This window comes from Mesitornis unicolor, unplaced genomic scaffold, assembly GCF_000695765.1.
Source record: "Mesitornis unicolor isolate BGI_N332 unplaced genomic scaffold, ASM69576v1 scaffold49950, whole genome shotgun sequence".
NCBI classification, from domain to species: Eukaryota; Metazoa; Chordata; class Aves; order Mesitornithiformes; family Mesitornithidae; genus Mesitornis; species Mesitornis unicolor.
The window spans coordinates 40,513-64,215 of record NW_010159929.1 but is presented as its reverse complement, the minus strand read 5'-3'; the positions used below and the strand labels follow the sequence as shown (position 1 = coordinate 64,215).

Genomic DNA, 23,703 nt, shown 5'->3' with positions numbered 1-23,703 from the left:
AATCCCTAACATTCTGTGATTCTGTGATATTATTATTCTAGCTTCATTAACCCTGTAGCAGTTCACACTTCTGTGTGAAGACTGTAAATAGGGGAATAAAGCTAGGGTTATGTTAGGGTTTTCATCGCATGTGAAATAATGGTTTTGAGTTGTACTGTATGTGGAAATAAATATTATCAATGAAATATTTATGGTTTAACCATTAGCTAGGTAGCCTTTGTGACCTGTTGAATAAGAAGGAGGTCTGCTTTCTAGTAAGAAGCGAAGCTATTTAATCTGCAAAAAGAAAAATGATTGCTTGCACTCTTCATGTTAACTCCTTTAGTCCCATCTGTAAGGCACAAAAGGAGATCAATCTAGAAATCAATTTTATACAAATTTTATAGCTGCTGTGCATGCAGAGTGTTCTTCCAAGTTGTGAGGTGTAATAGCAGCTTTCTTGTGAGTAAATGGCATAAGAACATGACAATATTTTCCTGTTCTATAAAAGTACCAAGATAGAAAGAAAATTATTGTGCATTAATGAGCTTCTAAAACATTATTTTTGCCTGCTACTAAAGTGCTTGAATCGCCAAAGTGCTTTAAGATTGGTTTCCAGTCTGCACTAATGACACACATTACCAAGATTGTACTGTCACAAGGCACTTTTTCTCTCTATATCTAAGCCAAACAGTGAAAGGCTATGTAGTTCATGAGAACATCAACAAGATTCTGTTAAGAATAATTAGTTATCTGGTTATGTTAGGTATTTTCATTTGCAGATACCCACAAAAAAGCCACATGGACTGAAAAAGCTGGTGCAAATAGTTCATAGGGTAAAGATTGATTTGCTTGTTATACTTTACTGTATAAATATTTAACTTTATTCCTGATTATTCAGTTCTGTGTGGGTGTGATATTTAAGTAATAATGCTGTTTACAGGAAGAAAAGTTGCACTATGAATTTACCAAGGCTAACACTGCCTGTGTGACATTAGTTCAGCTCCTTATTTATATATATGGTGAAAACATTTAATTACTTAATTTTGTACTATTTTTCCTTTTAAATTAATTTGTTTGTAACTCTACTTTTTCTTAAGGGAAACTGAACCAACTGATTCCAAATATGGCAGTATATACGCACTTAAAACTGGGATATTGGGCACCCACATGATTTCTGGGTAGAATTAATGTTTTTAGATTTGTTACAATTAGGGAAAACTTTTTTACAAAAAGAAAAGTGCGGTTTGTTTAATTTTACTGAAGGCTGAGGAAGTATAGTCGTCATCTAACCAGCAGAAGGGTCAATACCTATCTAAGCTGAAAGCTGTTGTTGGTTCAAGAGCAAGAAAATACAGACAGTTCTTCAATATATATAAGGAGAGAGAATGTTTCTAAGCACTGGAGCAACTGGGTAACTTTGCATTAGGTTTTTGTGTGACAGCTCTCAACTGCTTTCATGAAAGGGAATGAAGACTTAGTGCCTATGGTAGGTTTGTCTGGGCTTCGTGACCCCAAAGCTCTTCTCAGTTCCCAGGAGGAAAGGTGCTGATGGATGCATATGATCATATGCAAAATCTTTTCAGCAAACTGTAGAGGTGGATTTTCTGCACAATTTCTGGCAGTCTTTTATTGAAGAGATATAAAACAGATTGCCTGATTACCATCCTTTTTGATACAATGGCCCATCCATTTAGCAGAAACTAAACAAATGGATTTATCAAATACTCTGTGTAGAATATTTCATCCTAGTTAATTTGAGAGTCCATTTTAGGAGCATGTTTGAGATACTTTTGTTCATCTTAAGCATCAGTCACCCGTTGTCTAACTCAAAACCACTTCTGTATTCTGTAATGACTCCTTTCTGGGCAAATGAAGTATTTGATTTAAATGTCCTGGGTTTGAAAGAGAGATTAGGAATGACAGTGTGGCAGAAGTTCTGCATAAACTCCCTTTAAAATTGCCATTGTGTAATGCATTGTCAAAGATAACTAATTTTTTAACCTCCTCCTTCAAGGGAAAACATGTTGTTGCTCTTAAGGAAACATAGTTGTTTACACTTATATCACAATATAACAATCATTTCATTCCTTCTAGATATGAGACGTAATTACTTTTTTTGGTTTTTCCCCTCCAGCCCAGTGTGTTAATTGTAAGCTACAAGGAACTATCAAAAGCAGCTTCTCAGTTTGGACCTTATAAACAAGCAGAATGGCGGCCTGACAGCAGCATGATAGCTGTTTCAGTAAGTAGGGTTTTTTCTTGTTACTGTGGTTAAACTATTGCAAAGACAGTTTTGTATTACCAATTTCTGTCCTTATACAAACTTGGATATTGTTTATACATTTAATTGATATTTATCTTCTGAAAACATATATCATACCATTTTTTTTCTTGGATGATAGAAGCTTCCTTTAGTAGTCGTCTTTTTTTTTTTTCCCCTGAAGAATGAACTGCAGTTCAGAAATATTGTCCGATCCAGCATCTCATTACTTTAGTTATCTGGTCACAAAGAATAAATTTTAGAAGGGATTTAAAGCCATGTTAATAGAAGAAATAGTTGAGGAGATAGGTGATACAAGCATATTTAGCTTGATGAATAGGGTCTACCAAAGTTTCAGAAAAGTGGATCTTAAGAGTATAAAACTGTGGCTTTATTAATGTGTTGTTTAAAAAAAATGCAGAGCACTGAGAACACAGAAACAAGGGCAATGATAAGGTGACACATAGACTCTTCTGTTAAAGATGTTAAAGGTAGAAATGAGGTCTTGTCCCACATGGGAATAAAATATATTTTTCTAGCTTGTGCTGTGCTCATAGTAATAGAGTGGACTATTTTAGCACCAGCGTTTAAAAATTAATTTGAGGTGCAAGGTAGACACAACGAAGGTGAGAGTAGAATTTATAGGAGTCAGAATATGGGATTATACTCTTGGTGACTTTTGATCAAGTCTTAAATTAGGCCCAAGTCTTAAATTGGGTAAGTTTCTTTTTCTAGCTTTTAAAATCTAGGCTATTATAGTTAGGATTTTCTTGTGTTAAGGTGCAGAAGAAGGTGCAGTCTTCTTCACAGAGAAGAGTGAAATCATTAAACTTTTTGTGGAATTACAGACTGCTGTATAATACACAACTGCTGTATTTTTTGGTACACTGCAGCTTCTAATACCTTGTGCTTAATGTGATGCCTGTAATGCTTTGTAGTTTTTATACCAATCAGATATTGTTATCTTAGTAGATTATAGCAGATTGGTTATGGAATAGTTACTGTCTCTACCAGTGTCATCGTGTCTCTAAATCAGCTAAACCTCCTGTGCTCTCATTTTCTTGGTGTGTAATGCAGGGTTAGACTTTTCTGAGTAGCTCGTCTAGGATGTTTGAATCACCTAAAAGTATCTTGTGGAATTAATGCAGTAAAGTATTTCTGTTAGCGTCAGATTATGTTTTCAGTTAGTAAATGCTAATAGTTATCAGCAAAGGCTAAAAGGAGACTTCTGTAACATTTACGAAAAATAAAAAAGGAATTCTTTAATTTTATAATATAGCATATAATCACAAGTAAACTATCCAAACACATTTTAATTATATCTTTATGCATTAGTCCAGAAGATATTTAGATTTTTATATTGAATTACTGTACATAATTATGTTTTTTCTATGATTTGAGATCCGAATCTTTTGCTCAAGAGACCTTACGGTTCAGCTGACTGTCAGACTAGCTTTAACTTCTGCCAGTTCAATTACTGTACTTTCAAATATTTCTGCAGCTAAATGTATAACGTTCTTTTTGACAGATAGTGTCAGAATCTAAATGTCTGTAAAACCTCAGTTTGTAAACTTAAATTTTACAAATTAAAATTCAAAATGCGCAAACAGATTATAAAAGAATGAGTGTTAGAAAATGTCTAACATTCTTCATGTTTCTTACGTTTATTGCATCTCCTGTGTGTGTATATACAAATAACCTAGTCAAGCATGTTTGTTATGGTGGTTTTAAGACCAGTTCTGTTTTGCAAGTTTTTTTAATATGCTTTTGAAATATATGTGAAGTTTAATTTGAAACAGTTAATGAATCCTTCTGAAAGACCACATTTGCAAATACTGGTATTTTTGTTATAGAGAGACAGGCAGAAGGGCAGCTTTTAGGGGTTAATAAAGAAGATACTGCTGCTGATGCATTATACTTTTATACTCAAGTGAAACATCGAATTTCTCTCTTAGAGAAAAAATATTTTCTCCCTTCTTCGTTACTTTTATACTAAGAATAAAACTTACAAGTACAAATGAAGGTGCAATAGTAAAGCAGGTGAATAATTAAGAAAGCAGTAGTTTCTACTACTGTTTTTGTTGAACTGAATTAACTCAGTTAATTACTGAAGTCCTGTGCAATAGCTAAAAATTCTAGTTTGAAAGCTGAGTTGGGTGATTTAGTTTCTCACCTATTATTACCTATGCTCTTGAGTTTCTTGATTGTAGTAATATATTCTTGTACTTTGTTTTTACCAAGGCAAACAAAATGCTTATTATGTACTTATAAGTCAAGTGATGTATTTACTACTTACTTTTTTTTTCTTTAGTGACGTAATGGTGGGCAGGGTAGTCTGGGTTTAATGTCCACTAGAGCAGTGCTGTACAGTGGTTTTTGTTTCTCACTGCCAGAATGTTCAGAGCATCCTTATGAAAAGAAATAATTTTGCAGTTTGTGTTTTGAGGTAATTACTGTTTGTACTGAAGGCAAACTTTCATCTAGCATATAAGGCTTTATAAAATACCTCAAGTAGCTTTAATGATGTGCATTTAAACAAATTTAAGCAGCTCTTAGAGTGTCATCATCCCCTAGCGATTCTAATTGCTTTTAGCACTAGTATTTTCTATAGCTAAACTGTTAGCACATCTTCTAAATCCATCTTCTTTTTTCCCCCTGATATTTTTTTAGTTTATTCTCGTATTGATACAGTTGTAATTTTTCCAGTGTTACTGAAAAATACTTTGTTTCTTGTCTGGATTAATGCATACACCCAAGGTAGCTAAATCTAGTAGCTAAACAAACTTGTGAATTGGATCAAGATACTTCAACATAGAGAAACAGAAATATACAAGGCATTTTAGTCACTTGCCTGCTACAGGCAGTCTTTTGACATAGAATGCTCTTCAATGTGCATTCCCTTAGCTAAGGCAGGGTTTTATTAAACATTGTAGCATACGAAAAACCATGCAGTGAAATCCCTTGCAGGGTACTTGCTGTATGTTTATACTTTTGACTGTCAGCAATAAGAATGATCAGGGAGCAGATGACAGTGATGATTACTAAGTTTCATTGCAACACAGACATTGTAGAAAGCAATGTAGAAAAGTACGTGAATGAACATGATCAGTTTGCAGGAAGAATATGGTTGAATGCTTCTGCATTTCATACAGCTCCTCATGGAATTTGAGGTTCTGTTTAGAAATGAACTTGTAACAATAGCAACTTTGTGCTTTGAATAGTGTTCAGTAAGGCCTTTTGTACCTTAATATCAGTATAAAGATACTCCGCAGTATTGTTTTACTTTTTCTTCCAGGGCAAGATAATTTACAGTTTAAATATTTAATGATGTGATGGAAAGAATCTGTGAAGACGTTAGAAGTGAGCACGTTTCTTTACCACATAATACTGAACATGATATTACTGCACACAGAAAAGCCTCCATTTATTCTCAAGCCTGTCTCAAGCTCACCGTTATGGTTCAGATTTTATTCTTGCATGAGAAAGATACTCACTTTGAATGGGAATAATTGTGTTTCTTGGACTTTGAAGCTAAAACAAAATTTCTTTTACGATAAAGCAAAAATATTTGACTAGGGAAAACATGGCATCTGTGAAGATAAACTAACATGAAGTGTTACTTTTTCCTTTATTCAAATAAAAGAAAACCAACCTTGCAAAGCAACTTGAAGCCATTCATTTCAGTGCTTCTTGTCTCCAGTAATAGTGCTTTGGGTTCTTGCCTAGTGCATATTAAAATTATTGGATAAAAATGCTGTTTAACTGAAATGCATTTGTCAGTTTGCTCAAAGGATAAATTTGTGCTTTTAAACATATACTTCTTTGAACAACTAACCTTACTGGTCATCTGCCTCTCCTGTGCTTACACAAATATTGGATCAACTTCTAGTCATGACTGGAACATCTGATAACTAAGTTATTTACATTTGTTCTCTGAATAGCATTATGCTTTGAAGTCAGTCTTCCAGAAAGAGGTTTTTTTGAAAACTACTTGGATGACCAACATTTAGAGGCAGTGCCTAGCTTCTTTGCACTCTGTAGTGTCCATATGTGTTCAAACATCTGGAGGTCTTGCTCTGAACTACATGCTTTCTACATTCATTCTCTTCCTTTATGGGAATTAGGTGCCCAGGTTCTAAGTATCTGATGTAGCAGTCTGATTTTTTGTATTTATATGAGTCAGAAAAATTTCTACTGGATACATACTTAAGCAGTAGTGTTTATCCATTTTTCACCTCAGAGTGATCTATTCAGTGGGCTTGTATGGATTTTAACTAGAATGAAGTTTGAATGCACAGTTTTTTAATATATCTGAAACTTGACATGTGTGTGTATTTGCTTTCAATATATGAGACATATATAGAAATCACAAGAGTCTGTGTAGATTATACTCATGCAGACTATGTATATATCTTATCTGTGTTTCTCTTTCAGACTGCAAATGGATACATCTTATTTTTTGAAATTCCAGCAGCAAGAGACAAGTATCTTTATGAGCCAATGTATCCCAAGTAAGTATTTTAAACATCTTTGCATCCCCACAGTGCGGAAAAATACAACTAGGCTATTCCTAAGAAGATTTTATTATAAAAAAATATATTCCTTTCAAAGTCTGTTTTAAAACTTGGTAAGTATATGAAGTATCATTCCTAAGAGTTAGTCAGTTCAGAGGAGAAGTTGGTCTTCGTTGTTTGCTATGTATTGATAAGATTCCTTAGGTCCATCTTAGAAGCTCTCAAAATCCTAAATACAAGGTTAAACTTGTCTAATTTTATAATTTGAGGTAGTCTGTTGAATACATGGTCTGTAGCAAGCTTTAATAATTCCTTTTGATTAACGCAGTTGAATAAGTCATGTTGCTTAGAAATTATTAGGGTCGTATTTTTTAATAGATTTCTCTCCCACTCCTAACTTTGTAATAACTTAAAATTTTTTTGAAACAAATGGAGAATAAATTCTCAATATTCTGGAAAGTGTATGAACCATTTTTAGTGAGAATATACAAGTATTTTAGCTGCAGTGTGTTATGTTGTCATTATAATATTTTTTCCTTATTGTGAATGGCAGGATACATTTAATGTGTTAAAATGTGACTGTATGTTTGATGTGCTTGTAGTTGACTTAGTTGACTTAAATTGTAAAGTACTTGGGACAAGTTAAAACTTCAAGGAGTGTATTTATGTGTGTCTCTGTTTAAATAGGCAGAATCTGTAGTCATTATTTGGATCAAATTTGTCCACAGGTATAATAAGACTCTCTTAATTTCTCATTGGCTAGAAACTTGCTTTGTTTCATATTCATAAACCGAGTTAAAGTTGATTGGTGGATGTTTCCAAATGGACATCTTTGAGGAGTACTGGATAACCTATGATGTCATGTAAGAGGAAAACATTTTGATTTTTTTGAATCCGTAATTGTTAAACCGTGAAAATGAAAAAAAAAAATTTCTTCCTGAAGACTCAGGTTTTAAATCTCAATTTTTTTATAAGTGCTTATAGGAAGAAATAAATTGTCTGGTAGTGAATGATTTCAAAGTGAATTCTTGATTTATTGAGTGGAAAATTTTGTGTATGTTACTGCTATAATGCATCTTTTGGCCTCAAAGTTTTGGAGTTAAATGGAGTTTACTGTTGTGACTTACTTGTCTGTTTTCCATAAACTTAAGACTAATGTAGACAAGTTATATTGCATTACTTTCCTTTTCTGAGACCTGAATAGCACGTTTCAAACATTTTTCATATATGACTTACTATCATCAGAAGAAAAAGACAACCTGTTGCTGCTGTTGAAATAAATAAAGAGATAGGATATCTTCAGCTGCACATAATGTAAAAGACTAAACAGTAGTTTATAGTACGTTTTTCTTGTTCTTTATGGAGTGTTGGGTTTTTTATTGGCAAAATCTGAAAATACATGAAAATATGTATAAAATATGCAGTAAGAGTTAAAAAAGAAGGTTTGGAAAGTTTATTTAGATGTGCCATATGTAGGAGGGCTTGAAAATGTCTATTAAGCGGTCAACGACTAACCATTCTAACCTTTATATAAAACATTCGGAATTGATTTGTGTTGTCAATCTAAAAGTGTGTGTTTTATGAAGTCTTCTTGTTAGCTGTTGGTTGAATGGTCAGGATTTTAAGATACATTTGTATAGCCCAAAAGGACATAGAGCTGATTCTGTGGATGAATAAGTCAATGTGTTTGTCCTTAGAGTGTTTATGAATGGTTGCTCACAGTCTCCTAAGACTAATGCATGTGGCTTAACTTTAAGTAGATAAATGATCTCACGGAATTTATTGGGATTACTACTCTTGTCTATATTTAGCCCTCAATTTTGAAAACCTACGTAAAATTATTACTCTTCTGGTTATATTAGATCAAAAGAAAGATGCAAGCATTTGTGTGTGAATAATGTCTGTTGTGATTAATGTCAAATTATTCTATAAGCTAGTATAACGGGGTGAACTTTTTTTGGTGCAGATACAGTAGGCAGTTTCGCTAATTGACTTTGTAGATCAAATACTAAAACTAACAAACAAAACTAACCCAAAATGAACAAACAGACAAACTTAACCAAAATCCCAGAATTGAAACCTTTAACTTTATTCTGGCATACATTAATTTTCCAAAGATGTTACTTCACTGTAATACTTGGATTTCATTTTTGCTGGACTGAATACCAAATTGATTTTGTTAGCTCTGAAGCCATTATAAATCAGTGAAAGGCCTTGTACGTGGCACGCCTTGTGCTTGAACGTGGCCATCTTACTGTTTTCTTGCACTGCAACAGCATGTTATTGTCTCTTGCCTCTATGTTGGCAGCAGTGATTATGCAGCTGTGCCTTAAGTAGTAGGGTTGCTGACCTGATGGTGAAATGAAACCTGCCTGTCTCCTTCTTTAACTTGTCCCCGTCCTCTCCTCTGGATTCCAGTAGCTTAACTTGCAAGTTGACATATAATAAAAGGCTTGCATTATGAAATAGTGACCTTGAAGTAGCACTGAGTAGCAGCATTGGGAAGTTCAAAAACATGAAGTGACTGCTCAGTGGTACTTATATGGTAATTCTTGTGGTTCATGATAAAGGAATTGCTTGCAACATTTTAACTCTCATGCAAATATTAATTATGCCTTCTCCAGGTCTATCTTCTTGGTTATTTACCTGTGGTAGGCAAAGTGAGTGGGAACGTGGTAATTTTTGCAGAGTATAAAGATGTAGGGCTGTCCTTGTATTAGTGGTATGATAGGGAAGTCGCTGGAAGCAAGACAGTGAAAACAGTGAAATGCACGGACGACAGGTTCAAATCTGCGTCACCACACTGTGTATTTGAAGTAAAGGTCTTTTTGTCTATCAAGCTTCTCTTTGAATATCACCACAGCATACCAGAAAGTTAAAAGAGATGTTGTAGAATATAATCAGTTGTGGGTGGTTTGGGTTGTCTTTTTTTTTTTTCAAGTAGTACAGTCCTTCCAGTTTCTAGTTGTTATTGCATAGAGTTGTTACTGCATAAGGCTCTTGACCAAGATGATGCAGAATAGCTCACCTGTACTTGATATATTAACTCTTCTAGCATACAGTTACTGTGTAAACTGTAACTACACTTGCAAGTTTTTTGCTGGTACAGCTTGAATGAAATGTCTCAAGGTAAAAAAAAACAAACACAAAACTGCATGAGAATTGACAGAAACACTTCTGTTGTTTATAACACAGTAGTATATCTAATCACAGTATGATTCTTTTTAGGGCCAAGTCTTTCTGTTCTCTCCCAATCTAATCAATGGAGATATAGTAGAAGAGCTAAACACGAGTTGAGGCTAAGCTCTCATTGTGTTTTAATACAAAAGTCCCTGCTTCCCCTTATCTTTTAGTAGTGTGAAGTAACAAGATTGTGGAAAGTAAGGTTGAGTGAACTCCCTGTGCCCCCTGCTATTGTATATTGAGAATCAGAGTCTAGGATACTGGATTTCCTGTTTAAAAATGCCCATTTGGCATGACTTCCTCCTTTTCATATCAACCTATTGTATCGTCTTTATATTCTGAAATTCAGTGTTTTAATGGAAATGCTGGAATTCAAGATTGTCAACATTTGTGGCTGCAGCCCACAAAACCTTTTAAGTTTGTTCTGTGATTATCTGAGGGGTTAGCTCTTACAGAACTGAGAATATAGGAAATACTTTAAGATGGTTGAGTGGGAAATGATTTTTAAATGCTAGCAATTTTATACCTTTAGATATTTAATCAGCTTAAAATACACTTATGTGGTAAGAGTTAAGGAACTGTCCTGTTCAGCATTATGCACATTTTATATAAAATCTATTATTAGATTAATGTGATAAACAAGTGCTCATATCATAAGCACAGTGTTCTGTTGTGAATTCTGAGTATTTTTATTTAAAGGAAGCTTTTAACATTTTTGCTGGAGTCGATGTTTTTTGTAAATTGTAATGTTTTAGGAATGTTATGAATTGCAGTTGTTCTGTTGAAGGATTTCTGGCTCTGCTGGTGTTTGGCTAGGAATTACTAGTCTGTTCTTGGAGTGAACAGACATTTGTGCTCGATGAAAACGTAAAGTATCCTACTTAATTTGTTAGCCTAAAACAGGAAAAGAAGCAGTAATTGTGTGTTTTATGTTTTTGTGGATTTGTAGTTTTGTTGTTGTTGGGTTTTTTTGTTTGGTTGTTTTTTTTGTTTTCTTCCAAATTGAGCCAGAATAGTCTGCAGCTTCATTCCAGCTCTCGCGGACTTTGCTCCAGTTCAGAGCAGACTTGGAAGAAAATCACTATTGGCCATTAGCCCACATTCTGGGATACTTTCCTGCAGAGAGCACAAGTACAAAGTCCCACTTCAATTAATTCAGTCTAATTTTACCACTATATTGCTAAAGTCATTTGGAGATAAAACATGAAGAAAGCAAATGTGTGGTAAGATAATAGAATGGTAAAATGAAATTACTCTTAACCTATGATACACTTAGGAAAAGTGGCAGTGCATACAAGGTAATTTTTGACTTTGTAAGCTGTGGCAAGGTATGACTATTTTTTTGAGGAATTTCTAAAGGAATTTTTACAGACACTCAGTTGTTTCAGAGTGAAGCTGTTTCACAGTGTAACACCATCACAGCAGAGGATTACCTGTACTGAACTGATACTTATTTATGTTTAGAGTTTTAACAAGGAGGGTGATTTAAGATTTGTCACTTGAAGAGACACCATGTGGTGAATTAATGCTGAGGATATTTTTGCCTTTAAAAAAAGACAAAGCCTAAAAACTTTCCATGGCTACTTAAATGAACTGTGATAATTGGAGATTCTTTTGCTTCAGATTTCATCATATCCTCAAGTGGAACTTGCATTTGGGAGTGGGAGAAGTGATATGAGTCTTGTGTGGAGTCAGAATGAGACCTCAGTGCTGTAGATAAAAAGTACCTGAAAATGCTTTAAAAATTCAAGTTTTTTTCTAACCAATATGGGCATGTGAACAACCTCGTGTTTTATATGCTAGTTTACAATGCTGTATTGCTCCTTATACATCTGGTTATTGTATACATTTCGTAGTCTGTCATTCAAAAGAAGATTCAAAGCTTTTTCCTTTTCTACAGCAAGATGGTTTATAGGTGCTGTAGATTACCTCATCAGTGCGTTTTTGTTCGTTTTTTTCCTGATTCAGCAGACTTAGGATCAACGTGTACAAAGATTTTGAACTTTAAACTCTGCAAGGGTAACTGATGAGGTGTATAGTTAATTAACTCACTAAATAATTTTTGCTTGGAATTAAGCTTCTGCTGAACTTCAACACTGTGGTTTTTCCTGTAATTTGTTTTTGGCATTAATTGGAAAATGTGTTTTTAAAACTAGGTTAGTTGTAGAATTTTTGTTCACCATTGTGGCAGTAGCTAGCCTTTGATGTGGTCAGGAGGTTTAAAATGTCAAGAAATCTTTGCAACTGGAATAATAATTTGGTAAAATTTAGCTTTTTTACATGAATAGATTGCTAACTAGTTATTTCTCTTCTGAAACCACAGAAACCAGTTAGTACTCAATTGGGTAGAAAAGGCTGTATTAAGAATTACTTTTCTAAACCCTTATCCATTCCTTGCATTTGTTTCCATAGACTCTCTTTGAATTTTTGTTTGTTCAGCTCTTGCCAGTTTGCGTGTATATAGCTCTGGATCCAGCCAGACATAATTCATCTTCTGCTGGTGGCTGCCTGCATTATGTGATGGAGAGATGCAGGTGCAGCGGCGAGAGGAAGCTTGTGTGGAAATCAAAGCTCACAGTGTAACATGTTTGAGAACCATTCCTAAAGAGCATGGTGGGCAATGAATCGTTAGGGAATAATCGTATGTTTAGAGGTGAAGATGCAGGCTCTTTGAGTCAGGTTTAGAAAAAAATCTGTCCTCGACTGTATGGACGATTCACTGACTGACGTCTTCATTTTAAAAGAGCTGTACAATAATAGCTGTTGTCAGGTTTTTGCTTTTGTGCAAAAGGAGAGCAACTCAGAGTTCATGGTGGTGTAAATTCATTCAGAAACATTGTTTGCCTTGTTTTTCTCTCATGCGTATAATCCTCTTAGCAATTGAAATGTCAAGGTGTTGCGTTGGTTTTTTCCTTTTTCCCTCGTCCCTTTTCCCTCTTCCCTCTTTTTTTTTTTTTTTCGCCCCTGAAAGTACTGCTGAAGAAACTATTTTAGCAGCAACAATCAAGAATATTATAGCTCCAAAGTAGTATAAAAATATCTTACCTTGTTTGTATCAATTACTTGTTCTAAAGAGATTTAGAGTCTTTAATATTTTTTTTCAGTAAAATGTCTCCATTACTTCTGAAGCAGCTGTGGTTTGACTAGTGGAAATGGATGCTTTTGACTTGACTTGTCTAAACTATTGTCCAGCCATAGCAGCTATGTGCATTACTATGATTACCCCAGATAGTAGGCTGGAAACTTAAATCCTAATCTAATGCTATTTCTACCTCTGGAATGGAATTCTGCAGTAATAAGCAGAAAACACGGAGCATTATTTAAAAAACCTGAACGTTATTTTGAAATACTTAGAACAGACTAAAAAAAGATGCTGTTACTGTATCACTTAGCTGCTGTCCATGTAGTGGTGGACTGTGCTGCTAGAAAAAGTAGCTGGCTGGTGTTCTCCCTGAACCTCCTCCCACTTCAGACAACAAACTCCAAAGAATTCTTCCATCCAGTTCAGAGGAGGCTAGCTGGCTATGCATATGAATATGCTTATTCCTCCTTGAATTTAAGATGCTTAATTTTAAATTTTTTTTGGGGGGGAGGCAGGGGTTGGTTTTCTCTATTCTCTATTTTCTTATTGTTGCATTTTGCATAATAGTTCGAGCTTACAGTTTTTTGTTCTAACTGAATCAAACTGTTATTTCCAGAGCTGGTTCTTCCCTTGTAAGTAGATCAAATGAATTCAAAAAATTATGATTTCATGCTAAGAATTTTAGGAGTTCACTTATTTATAGACTCAGGTTAGAACAGAACAGCAGGATAAAATGCAGGGAAGGCTGAGAGAATTGGAGTTTGGAGAAAGGGGGCAAGTGCTTAAGGTGGACTTATATTTACCATTCTTCTTTACCCTTATTTAAAAGGTGGTTCATGAGATGCAGTTATGTAGGCTTTCAACATCTGAAAGAAATTTTGTTACACCATATAGTGCTCTGTTTTCTGTGAACAAGCATAGCACTGATGACGTGCTAAATAACGAGCAGAGAATGAACCTGGTGATTTAAAATATACACCTTGATCCTCAATTCGACATATGAAATTTCCCCGTAAACCTTGTTTTCTACCTTTAGAGAAAGAGCCTGGCATTCCTAATCTTTCCATGTTTGGGGTTTTCTTGGACTGCAGATGTAGTGGGAGGTTTTTCTCAGTTCTGAGTGTTGAGAGATTCTGTTCACAGGTTTAGGGACATTAAGAGATGCGGTGCAAATAGAAGTGAAATAATTGTATTTGTTTTGATGCGCAACTGGTTGGTCACTGGAATGTGTCTGTTCCTCTCGGTTATTGTGCAGAAGTGAGTTCCTTCAAGTTTGGTAGCAGATGGTGATGTGGCAGCCCACACCAAGCATTCTTTCCTGCTGCTGTCAGCAGTGCACATTTTGTTTAAAGGTCAAAGTCACTTCCCTGGTAAGGCTGACTCATGCGGATGTGAACTATATGGACGCAGTGTACTTTTGATTGTGCCCCGTTTGCACCCACAGTAAGGGTTTCTTTTTGAATCGAATTTGTTGTAACACAAGCAATGAATTAAAATACTGATGTTTTGGAGATTCAGTTGTGCTGATAGTGCCTCAGTGGGAAAAGATACACTCAGCAAATGGAAACAAATTCACTGAAACTAGCTCAAGAAACTGAACATATTTAAATATTCTTGCAAACTATTTTTTATAAAAGGTGTTTAAAGAAAAAGAAGCCTGCCCACATGGAGACATCAAATTTCTCTTCCAGCGGAAGATGTCTTTTAAACCATGTTATTCCTATTTTGGTTTTATAGTTTACGCTATGCAGAAACAGTGTTTATACTTCCTTACATACCTTATTCATTTCCAACAGGCATGTTATATGTATATAACAGTAATGTTTATGTATTACAACAACCCTTTTCTCTCAATTTTAGTAATTTGCTTAGAGGATTCAGTTTTACCACTGGTTCTTGAGTCATATGATCTTGCTTGGGAGTCTGCTATCTGGACTTGTATGTACACATGGGTTGAAAGGCATGTCTCTGAACACCTATGGTTTTGTAAATGTTTTTTCAGCCCCCAGGGTGCTGCATTGCAGATCGTGACATAGAGATTGAAAGGAAATAATCTTGTATATATATTTTTTATCTGTGAAGTACTTGACTCTAAAAGTTGCCAGGTCAAACTGGGTTAATTTGGTTTCGTGAACTTCGAGAAATGCATTCTTATTTACTGTTTAAAAATACCCCCACAACCTCACAACACTAGTGTTAACTAGTCACCTTTTTAAAATTTTTTTTTCCCATTTCAGGTCTCATGTCAGTCCATGATAGCTAGCTTACATGAAGGGCTGCTCTTTCCCAGGACAGCTGTATTTTGTAATTAATTCTATTTTGAAATGCTAAACAAACATTTTAATACTTCAGTGTTCATACGGTTACCATCAGTGGGTAGTAGATTAAGTAATCTTCCAGTCATTTTTCTTATTTTTTCACTATAATCCTTCATAGTCACCATGATTTTGTTCTGAAAAGATTTTACTACTTCCATCTGCTAACTCCAGAATGTGAGATGTTGCCTTGGTCTTTCTTTAGCTAGTGTAAATCTTTGTCCTTGCTGCATAAGAAAAGGTGCAGTATCCATCAAAGAGTAAAGGATATGTATTTTGTGTTTTGCTATAAAATGGTAATGGAATTAAGGCACTTGATAATGAAAACAGGAAAGAGATTGAGGTATCCTTGTGGTGTCAGACTCATCTAAAACTGCAGCTGCGTTGATTTCTGTCCTGTCTTGGGCAGATACATTGGCTATCCTGGTGTAAAATAAAAGGAGTGTTTTTTCAGTTAAAATCCAAGCAAAGGTAACATAGATTTGTGTGCATATCTGTTGTTTCTCACTAATAAAGTTGTACTAAACTTCAAGGCCTGTTTCATGCATAGTTTGCTTGGTTTACTGTCACAATGCTCATAACATGGGTGAGCTGGATGATGTGTTACAGTACCTATGATTGTAGGTGAGTTTGTATTTTAAAAAAAAGTTAATGAAACACTTGACACATCTGATAATCCACACAAATAAGGAACACTTTAATAATGCTGTATTGTATTTTAAATTTTAAAATGAGGAAAATAAAAATTGGAAGCTTCCTACAGCTAGAAGTTGATACTGTGTAACGGTCTGTTTGAATGAAGATAATCAGTGCTCAGTCATCTCTTTTCTTAGTACATCTTAACTTTATTGTTAATTTGCTATAGGGAGATATTATGAATTACTGTAATAAATGTCTATCTGTGGGTTATGCATGCTGAATTAATAGTGTAAGCATTTATCTGGCAAAAGAAACTGAAGAAAAGAACGTTTTACAATCTAATATCTGTAATGCGTGTCGGCAAAGAGTGAATTGGAGGTACTTAAAAATTCAAGACATTTAAGTAATGGAAACAGTTGAATACCATTTTATTGAATCAGAATTTGTATTAATATATGTCACGTATTTTAGACTTATTAAGATGGGCTACACAACTATTGTAATGTTCATTCTCTGTTCATTGTCTTGTTTTGCTTACACACACTTTATAGGCAGGTAGGATGGTATGACTGACTAAACTTTTGCACTGAAATTATGTCCTAGATACTAAGTGCTGCAGTGGCAGGTTGCACATGAGTTCTGGTACATATATATGTAGAGATAAAAAGCCCCATGGAAATATAAGTCATTAACTTATCTCTTTTGAGGGACATCTTGTTTCACTTGTAGTATTTCTTATTTTAGAGGAAGCCCGCATCTGAAGGGAACCCCACATTATAAGGAAGAACAATGTGCTCCCTCATTAAATCTAGAAATGAAGAAAGTGCTGGATTTGCAAGCCTCTATCACAAGGTACACTCTCTAATCATGTCTTAAGAATTTTTCTGCATATAGCAGTTACTTGTTAGAAAGTAAAGGGGAATTTGGATGAAAAAAACCTTCAGTATTATTAATAATAAAGACTAATAGTAAGTTATTAATAGTAAGCCTAAGGAGATGAGAACATAAATTGCTGTTTAAGAATTCTTTCTTTCTGTGCTTGGCTATATCGATAGTTTTGGCATCTAGAAGTATATAGCACATATACATTCAGTATTACATTATGTTACTATAAATGGGTTTGTCCTTGGTGTTAAAGTATGGATTAGAGATTTTATGGAAACATGGGTACATAAGGACTAAACCGTACATAGCATTTCAACATTTCTTCAGCTGCCCATAGAGGGCCCCTATTTGTCCTGGGAAAACTTTGTGTTTACTTTCTTTTTTGTTTTTCTTTTGTGGTGGTGATAGCTTTCTCTATAAATAAGTTTTGAACATGCTAAATCAGTGTGTGTGAAAAGTTGGTGAAACTATATAGCATTGGGATGGGGTAGAAAAGCAATAGTGCGATTTGGGAAGAGGCCTCATAGGAGAAAATGGATATTGGAAGAAATGCAGTGCATACTGAAAAAAAATTTCCTGGGAAGCTGCAGGTTGTTATCTGCATGCAAATAGATTAACAGTAGTTTCCAGAATTTTGGACATGTTTGAGAAGGGATTTAGGAGAAGTCTAGTTTCTGCTTAGGCCTGGTACAGAAGAATTGATTGTTGGCAGTAATGCCTAGTCAAAAATATTATAGAATCATAGAATGGTTTGGGTTGGAAGGGACCTTAAAGCTCATCCAGTCCAACCCCCGTGCCATGGGCAGGGACACCTCCCACCAGACCAGGTTGCACAAAGCGCTGTCCAACCTGGCCTTGAACACTGCCAGGGAGTGGAAGTGGAATTATCTTCAGGAGCTCATATACCAGTTAAACAATTACTCTAACAATACAGACCTGTTCATGAACTCTCATTCATGGAGAAATAGAGACATATACCATATTTTGTCATATTTTGGTACCTTTACTGTCTGGAGGATTTAAGCACTTAGTTTCCAACTTGATGTAATGTCTCAATATAGTTGCTTATACAAGAGGCAATAATACGATGTTTGTTACATTAATTGTTTCTCCTGTGACATTTATTTGAGATGCAGTTTTTTAGAGAATGACAAATACATTTGTTAGTTTGCAGTCCATGTTAGAGGATCTGCTTGTTGCTACTGATGATGGATTTCTTCATCTTGTTCACTGGGATGGTATGACCAATGGAAGGAAGGCCATCAATCTATGCACAGTTCCATTTTCTGTGGACCTGCAGTCTTCTCGAGGTAGTTTTTGGGTTTTTTTTATTGCTTATGATAGTTAACTATTAATGAAATAATGTCTACTATAAAATATTATGTCTTTGCAAGCAGAGATGAAAAAAAATTACCTTCTGTAAATGTGAACAAAATAGCATCTTCGAATTATTTTTTTTTCTGTGAAGTAGTAAGTAAACAACTGAAAAGTCTGTTGGACAGTACCATTGTGTTGACATATTTTTGAATTACTGATATTTTGTCAGCAGGTTCATTTTTGGGATTTGAAGATGTTTACATCAGAGATATGGAATACTGTGCCACGCTTGATGGTTTTGCTGTTGTTTTTAATGATGGCAGAGTTGGTTTCATTACACCAGTGTCAAGTAGATTCACTGCTGAGGTATTTTTCCTTTAATATTTCTAGCATGCACTCCACAATAGATGTGTTTTCCCTGGTCTCTGCATTTCACTTAGCTTTCTACTTTAAATTCTGTTCAGCTGCAAAGAAAGTAAAATTTAGCAACTGCTTAAGAGATAACATAGGAACAGGACTGTATTTCATACCATAATTTGAACTGGATTGTTGTAGGGCTAGTACCTGTCTATGAGAGAGCATAATTGATAATAGATTTAATTTTTATTTATTTCTTCAAAATATCATTATAATTCTGAGGTCATCTTACTGTCTCTGTGACAGACTTCCTATTGCTAGTTGTAAATGGGGTGATGAGAGGTGGTTTCTCCTATGGCAAAGTATAATTAAGTGCTACTTCTAGATTTTAGCCATAATCAAGCCTAACTCTTCTCACAGTGACATACTTCAGAATTTGTTTTAAAGGAATCTTTTCAAAGTTAGGTGTTTCTTACCTGTAATTCAGCTTACAAACTGTACTACTGTACTACATTTTTGTCTTTATTTTAATTACAGAAAATCTGGAAGAATTTTATTTTAGCTGTTAGAGATGAGAATTTTTCTTATTTGATGTTTTGTCTTCATCCTTAGGACCAGTTATCTCCTGATTTTTATGCAGTGTTAGGGATATTTTTGCTTTGGTTGTTCAGAGCTTTGATAAACAGTTTCCTTACATACTCTTTCTGTAATTTTTATTAAGAACAATGAAACCATTTTTACGTATACTGGTTATTTGTGAGTTAATCTTGACATTTGCAATAGAAATTTATTGAGGTGATGAAGGTCAACTGGCAAGTCTGTAATGTGGTGTACTTGGGTAGCATATGAGTAGTAGTTGACTACCATGAATAAAAGCACCATTTAACCAAAAATTCTGTGAACTCCTTTATTTGCAGCAGCTCCATGGTGTTTGGGCACAAGATGTGATTGATGGAACTTGTGTGGCAGTAAATAACAAATACAGGCTAATGGCATTTGGATGTGCCAAGTAAGTTTTATAAGGCTGGTTCAATGAGAGGGGAAATCATTTCATTATAAAGCTTAAGTACTAGTTTCTTCTTACCATGTTGTGTTGCAAGAGCTGTAAAGATGAAAATGATTGGTCTTTCTAAAGTTGGCATAATCTGCTCTGTCAAGAAGGTGGGAGGGAACAGGAAAGAAATGATTGCCTTCTTGAACTGCAATTGAAATTAATGCTTACTGTTCCACTCTGGGAAAAGATAAAAAGGTGGCTGGAACCGGTAGCAAGAATTGGAAAGTGCTTCTGTCCCAGTTAATCTCAAAGCAGGATTATAAAGTCAGTTTTAAGCAGATAATAACATTGGACAGGAGTGAATAATTTGCACACAACTGTGAAAATGCTCTGTGCAGTGTTGATTTGGGCAGGAAAAATGTTGCCAGTTTGAGGAACTGTGAATATTTGTAAATAAAATGTTGCAAAAGTGCTTTTAGTTGTGCTGTTTTGCTTACTGCTCCTTCAAGATGGTTCCTGCTCTGTAATACTGCTTTAACTGGTCTAGTTTGGTTTGGGTTTTTTTTGTTTTTAATTTTTAAGAGCATTTCAAAAGATGTGGGTGGTTTAGTCTTCAGCTATCATCTTAAGAAATAGTATTTTTGGTTGTAGTAACAATGCAGTGTGTTGGTGTTTTGCTTCTGAAACAGGAATAGTTACTGTAATTCATTGATCTTGGTAAGCATTAGTGTACTAGTGATGAAATATTAGCACTGAGTGAATATTGACTTCCCTCATGGATGACGTTGCAGTTGAAAGCCGTAAATATGTGGGTTGTGTGTGCATGTGTTTTCAGAGAATGAAATAGTCTTAGCACATTGGTTATTATAGGACTGGTGCTTTGGGTCCTCCACTGCCTTCTGGAAAGTATCTTATAAATTTGTGTCATAAAGTTCTTTGAGTGTTATTTGACACAATGTTTCTTTTCTAGATAAATTTGGTACTAGTGATAAAAAGCAGGTTTTATTAACCTCTTGAAATTGGTGAGAAATACAAATGGTCTGTAGTCTAAAGCATGTGTGATCTCTTCCAGCGGCTCTGTGCAGGTTTTTACAATAGATACCACCACTGGCGCCATGCAGTTTTCTCATAAATTGGAGCTGACGCCGAAACAGTATCCTGGTGAGCTACTTTTATTGCTAGACTTTTCCAGCTGTTTTTAGTGTTTTAAGAAATATTTTTATTCTTGGCTAATTAACAGCTACTTGTTTTTTGCATTGGTACTGGATTAGTATTTACTCTCACATGTTTGTACTAATTTACTTTTGTGCATTTGTTCTTTTAGCCTGTTCTGGCTGACTTTTGAATGTGTTTCATATGCGAGAGTCTGGGGTTGTTTTGGTTTTGGGATTTGTTTTTGTTTGTTTGTGTTTTACTAAATCCTATTCTGAGTTATTAGTAGTTTACAGACAGTGCTCCTCCTGGATGTTTTTTAAAACGCTGCAGATGTTAGTAGTTCCCATGTGTAGTCCTGTGGGAAAATGAGAAATTAGTCTCGAAACTGAAAATGAATATAATAGAGGTATGAATTAACTTGAAACAACTGACAACTATGATACAGGAAAAAAAAAATAGTAATCCAGCGCCTTGTCTGAACTGCAGTGAACAAAAGCTCAGTGGAATTTTTCATGTAGTAGTAATGAGTGCTGTGGGCTTGAGAGTGAGTAACAAAGTAGACAGATTGTGTCCTCAGCTGAAAATGTGTGCCTACTAGGTTTCAACAACAAAATCAAATCTGTAAATAACAGAGTTTTACAGTTGTGCTGAGTGCCAAGGAAGAGGTTTCAAGGGTGACTATAAAATCATCTTTTGTCCTGAAAATAATTTTACCAGAATTGCAGTTCTCTGGTTGTGTTATAGCACAGTGTATTTCTGGCCTGTTTTCATGTATTCTTAGTCTCCTATGAAACCAAACATGTATTGGAAAGAGAATGTTAATTGTTCATTTGCTGCTTATCCATTTTGAGGTGGTCAGATTGATGAATGCAGCAAAAAAGTTAATTGAAGGATCAAATATTTATTTTCATTTGCTTTTGATTCTAGTCTTACGGTGAAAGCAGTTGAAGGACATTTGATCTTTTTAACATGGTATTTTATTGTCTGTTTTTAAACAGATATTTGGAATAAAACAGGACCTGTTAAACTAATCAGATGGTCACCAGATAGCTGTGTTGTGATGGTGACCTGGGAATGTGGAGGTTTGTCCTTATGGAGTGTTTTTGGTGCTCAGCTTATCTGTACTTTAGGAGGTGATTTTGTGTGAGTATCTTTAATAAAATTGTAAAATGTTTTATTAGAAACTTACTTTTCCAATGAAAAGCATTTGATTAGAAAATAAATCACTGAATTACCTTTAAAAAGTATTTTTCCATTATAATTCCTCCTATATTGGAAACATTCAATGATATTTAGGAGAGGATCATTTGAATATTAACAAAAATATATTATTTTCTTTTCGTAGTCATCTTGTTGGCCATAAAAGCAAATTACCCTAAAGGCAGGCTTTAGATGGCAAATATTAAAATTCCCTCAGTACCACTATATATTTGCTGAAAATGTATTAACATTCAGAAATCACAGTTCAAACAGTTTATGCTAGATATTCGACAATTGCTTTGCCTTATAGACAGAATCATGGATCAAACAGGCTTTGTAGTTTGAGGTGAGGCTATATAGAACCGCATGACAATTAAAAAATAGTAAGATAACTTATATTTTGGCAAAGTTATTTCCAAACTCAAACAACTTCTTTTTTTTAAGGTATCGGTTCGATGGTGCCAAAAAGGACCCTCTAAAGATCAGTTCTATGGTAAATATGAATGTAAAAATACTGTAATAGGATGGCTATTAACTAATTAACAAACTAATTAACATGAAGTCTCGCTAGTCTATGAAGTCAGTAGATGTTGATAGATATCAAACATGATCTTCAAGGCTGCCTGTACAAACCATGATGAGTTTTGTACAGTTCTTCTGAAATGTGATTTGATTTATGTGTAGCCTCGTTGCTATGAAGATTGACAATTTTAAATATGCATCCCAAGTGGATGTATGTATTTGCAAGGACAGTACAATGTACCTTTTAATAAACCAAAATGATTGATGTTCTGATACCACTAAATTTTATGAACAACAACGAATGTAATTTTGAAGATCAGGACTTTTTCATACCTTGTTCTGTTTGTGGCTGCTTTTTTAGTTGCTTTCAGCTGCAAACTAAATAGTCTTCATAACTTATGTGGATGTCTTGCACAGTTACTTTTCATTTAGTCAACAGTTTTTACATAAAGAAAATAATTTAAGCTCTGTTCTTACTGTTTCTTGTGAATTTTACTGCTGTGGGTTACTTGTGATACCTATGACTGATACATTTTAGAACACCAAACTGTGTGGTTTTTTTACCAGCTTTGTGTCTTATCATGAGATCAGTTATAGTAAGTTTTGGTAATTCTTTTCTGAAAGTATATCGTGTTGGGTTTGGGTATTGTTGTTGTTGTTGTTGTTGTTATATTTTTTTTTTTACATTCAGACCTGGGGATCAGAAGGGTATAATCTGTGGGTTATTGATGGGAGTTCTTCTTCAAACATGAAGCCTGAAACAGATGCAAATAATGAAGCTCCCCAATTTGGTATTCTGCAGTTTCATTTCATCAAGAGCGCGCTCACTGTTAATCCTTGTATGGTAAGGTTTTTGTTGACTAATATTCTTATTTTAGAACATATTTCCAGGTTTCAGGTGACCTCTGAGTTACTCTCTTAAGAGGTTTTAAGTCTGTTTTGCAGCCATTAGGCTGGTCTTAATTTTTTATCATCAAGTCTTTAAAATTGTATTTTGAAAGTATTGCTATGAAATACTATAACATGAAGCCTACTAATACATAGTGATAGAAAAACGGAGAACTGCCTTAACGCTTACTTTTTATATTGTTTATGCAGAACCTGTTAATATATTGATCTTGTGTTTTCCTTTGTTTTCTGTACATGGATTTCATGGTTACTTTTTGTTTTGTTTTTAATACAGAGTAACCAGGAACAAGTCCTCCTTCAGGGAGAAGATCGCTTGTATTTGAACTGTGGAGATGCAGCACAGGCTCAGAGTCCCAGGAGTGCTTCAGCACACTCTGAACACAAGCCTA

General features: G+C 34.7%; 1 protein-coding gene across 1 annotated transcript in view; it reads left to right on the top strand.

The window, feature by feature from the left end:
- Nucleotides 1-2,116: 2,116 nt before the first annotated feature.
- Nucleotides 2,117-23,703, top strand: part of RIC1 (RAB6A GEF complex partner 1) — a gene marked incomplete at its 5' end in the record, with an annotated part of 35,839 nt that continues 14,252 nt past the window's right edge. The window contains 11 exons of the mRNA XM_010188188.1: nt 2,117-2,224; nt 6,677-6,753; nt 16,720-16,827; nt 18,028-18,170; nt 18,407-18,543; nt 19,452-19,543; nt 20,601-20,689; nt 21,682-21,826; nt 22,328-22,376; nt 23,097-23,249; nt 23,589-23,703. The exon at nt 23,589-23,703 is cut by the window's right edge and continues 113 nt beyond it. Coding sequence (XP_010186490.1) covers nt 2,117-2,224; nt 6,677-6,753; nt 16,720-16,827; nt 18,028-18,170; nt 18,407-18,543; nt 19,452-19,543; nt 20,601-20,689; nt 21,682-21,826; nt 22,328-22,376; nt 23,097-23,249; nt 23,589-23,703 — 1,216 coding nt within the window. The remainder of the gene's footprint in view (nt 2,225-6,676; nt 6,754-16,719; nt 16,828-18,027; nt 18,171-18,406; nt 18,544-19,451; nt 19,544-20,600; nt 20,690-21,681; nt 21,827-22,327; nt 22,377-23,096; nt 23,250-23,588) is intronic.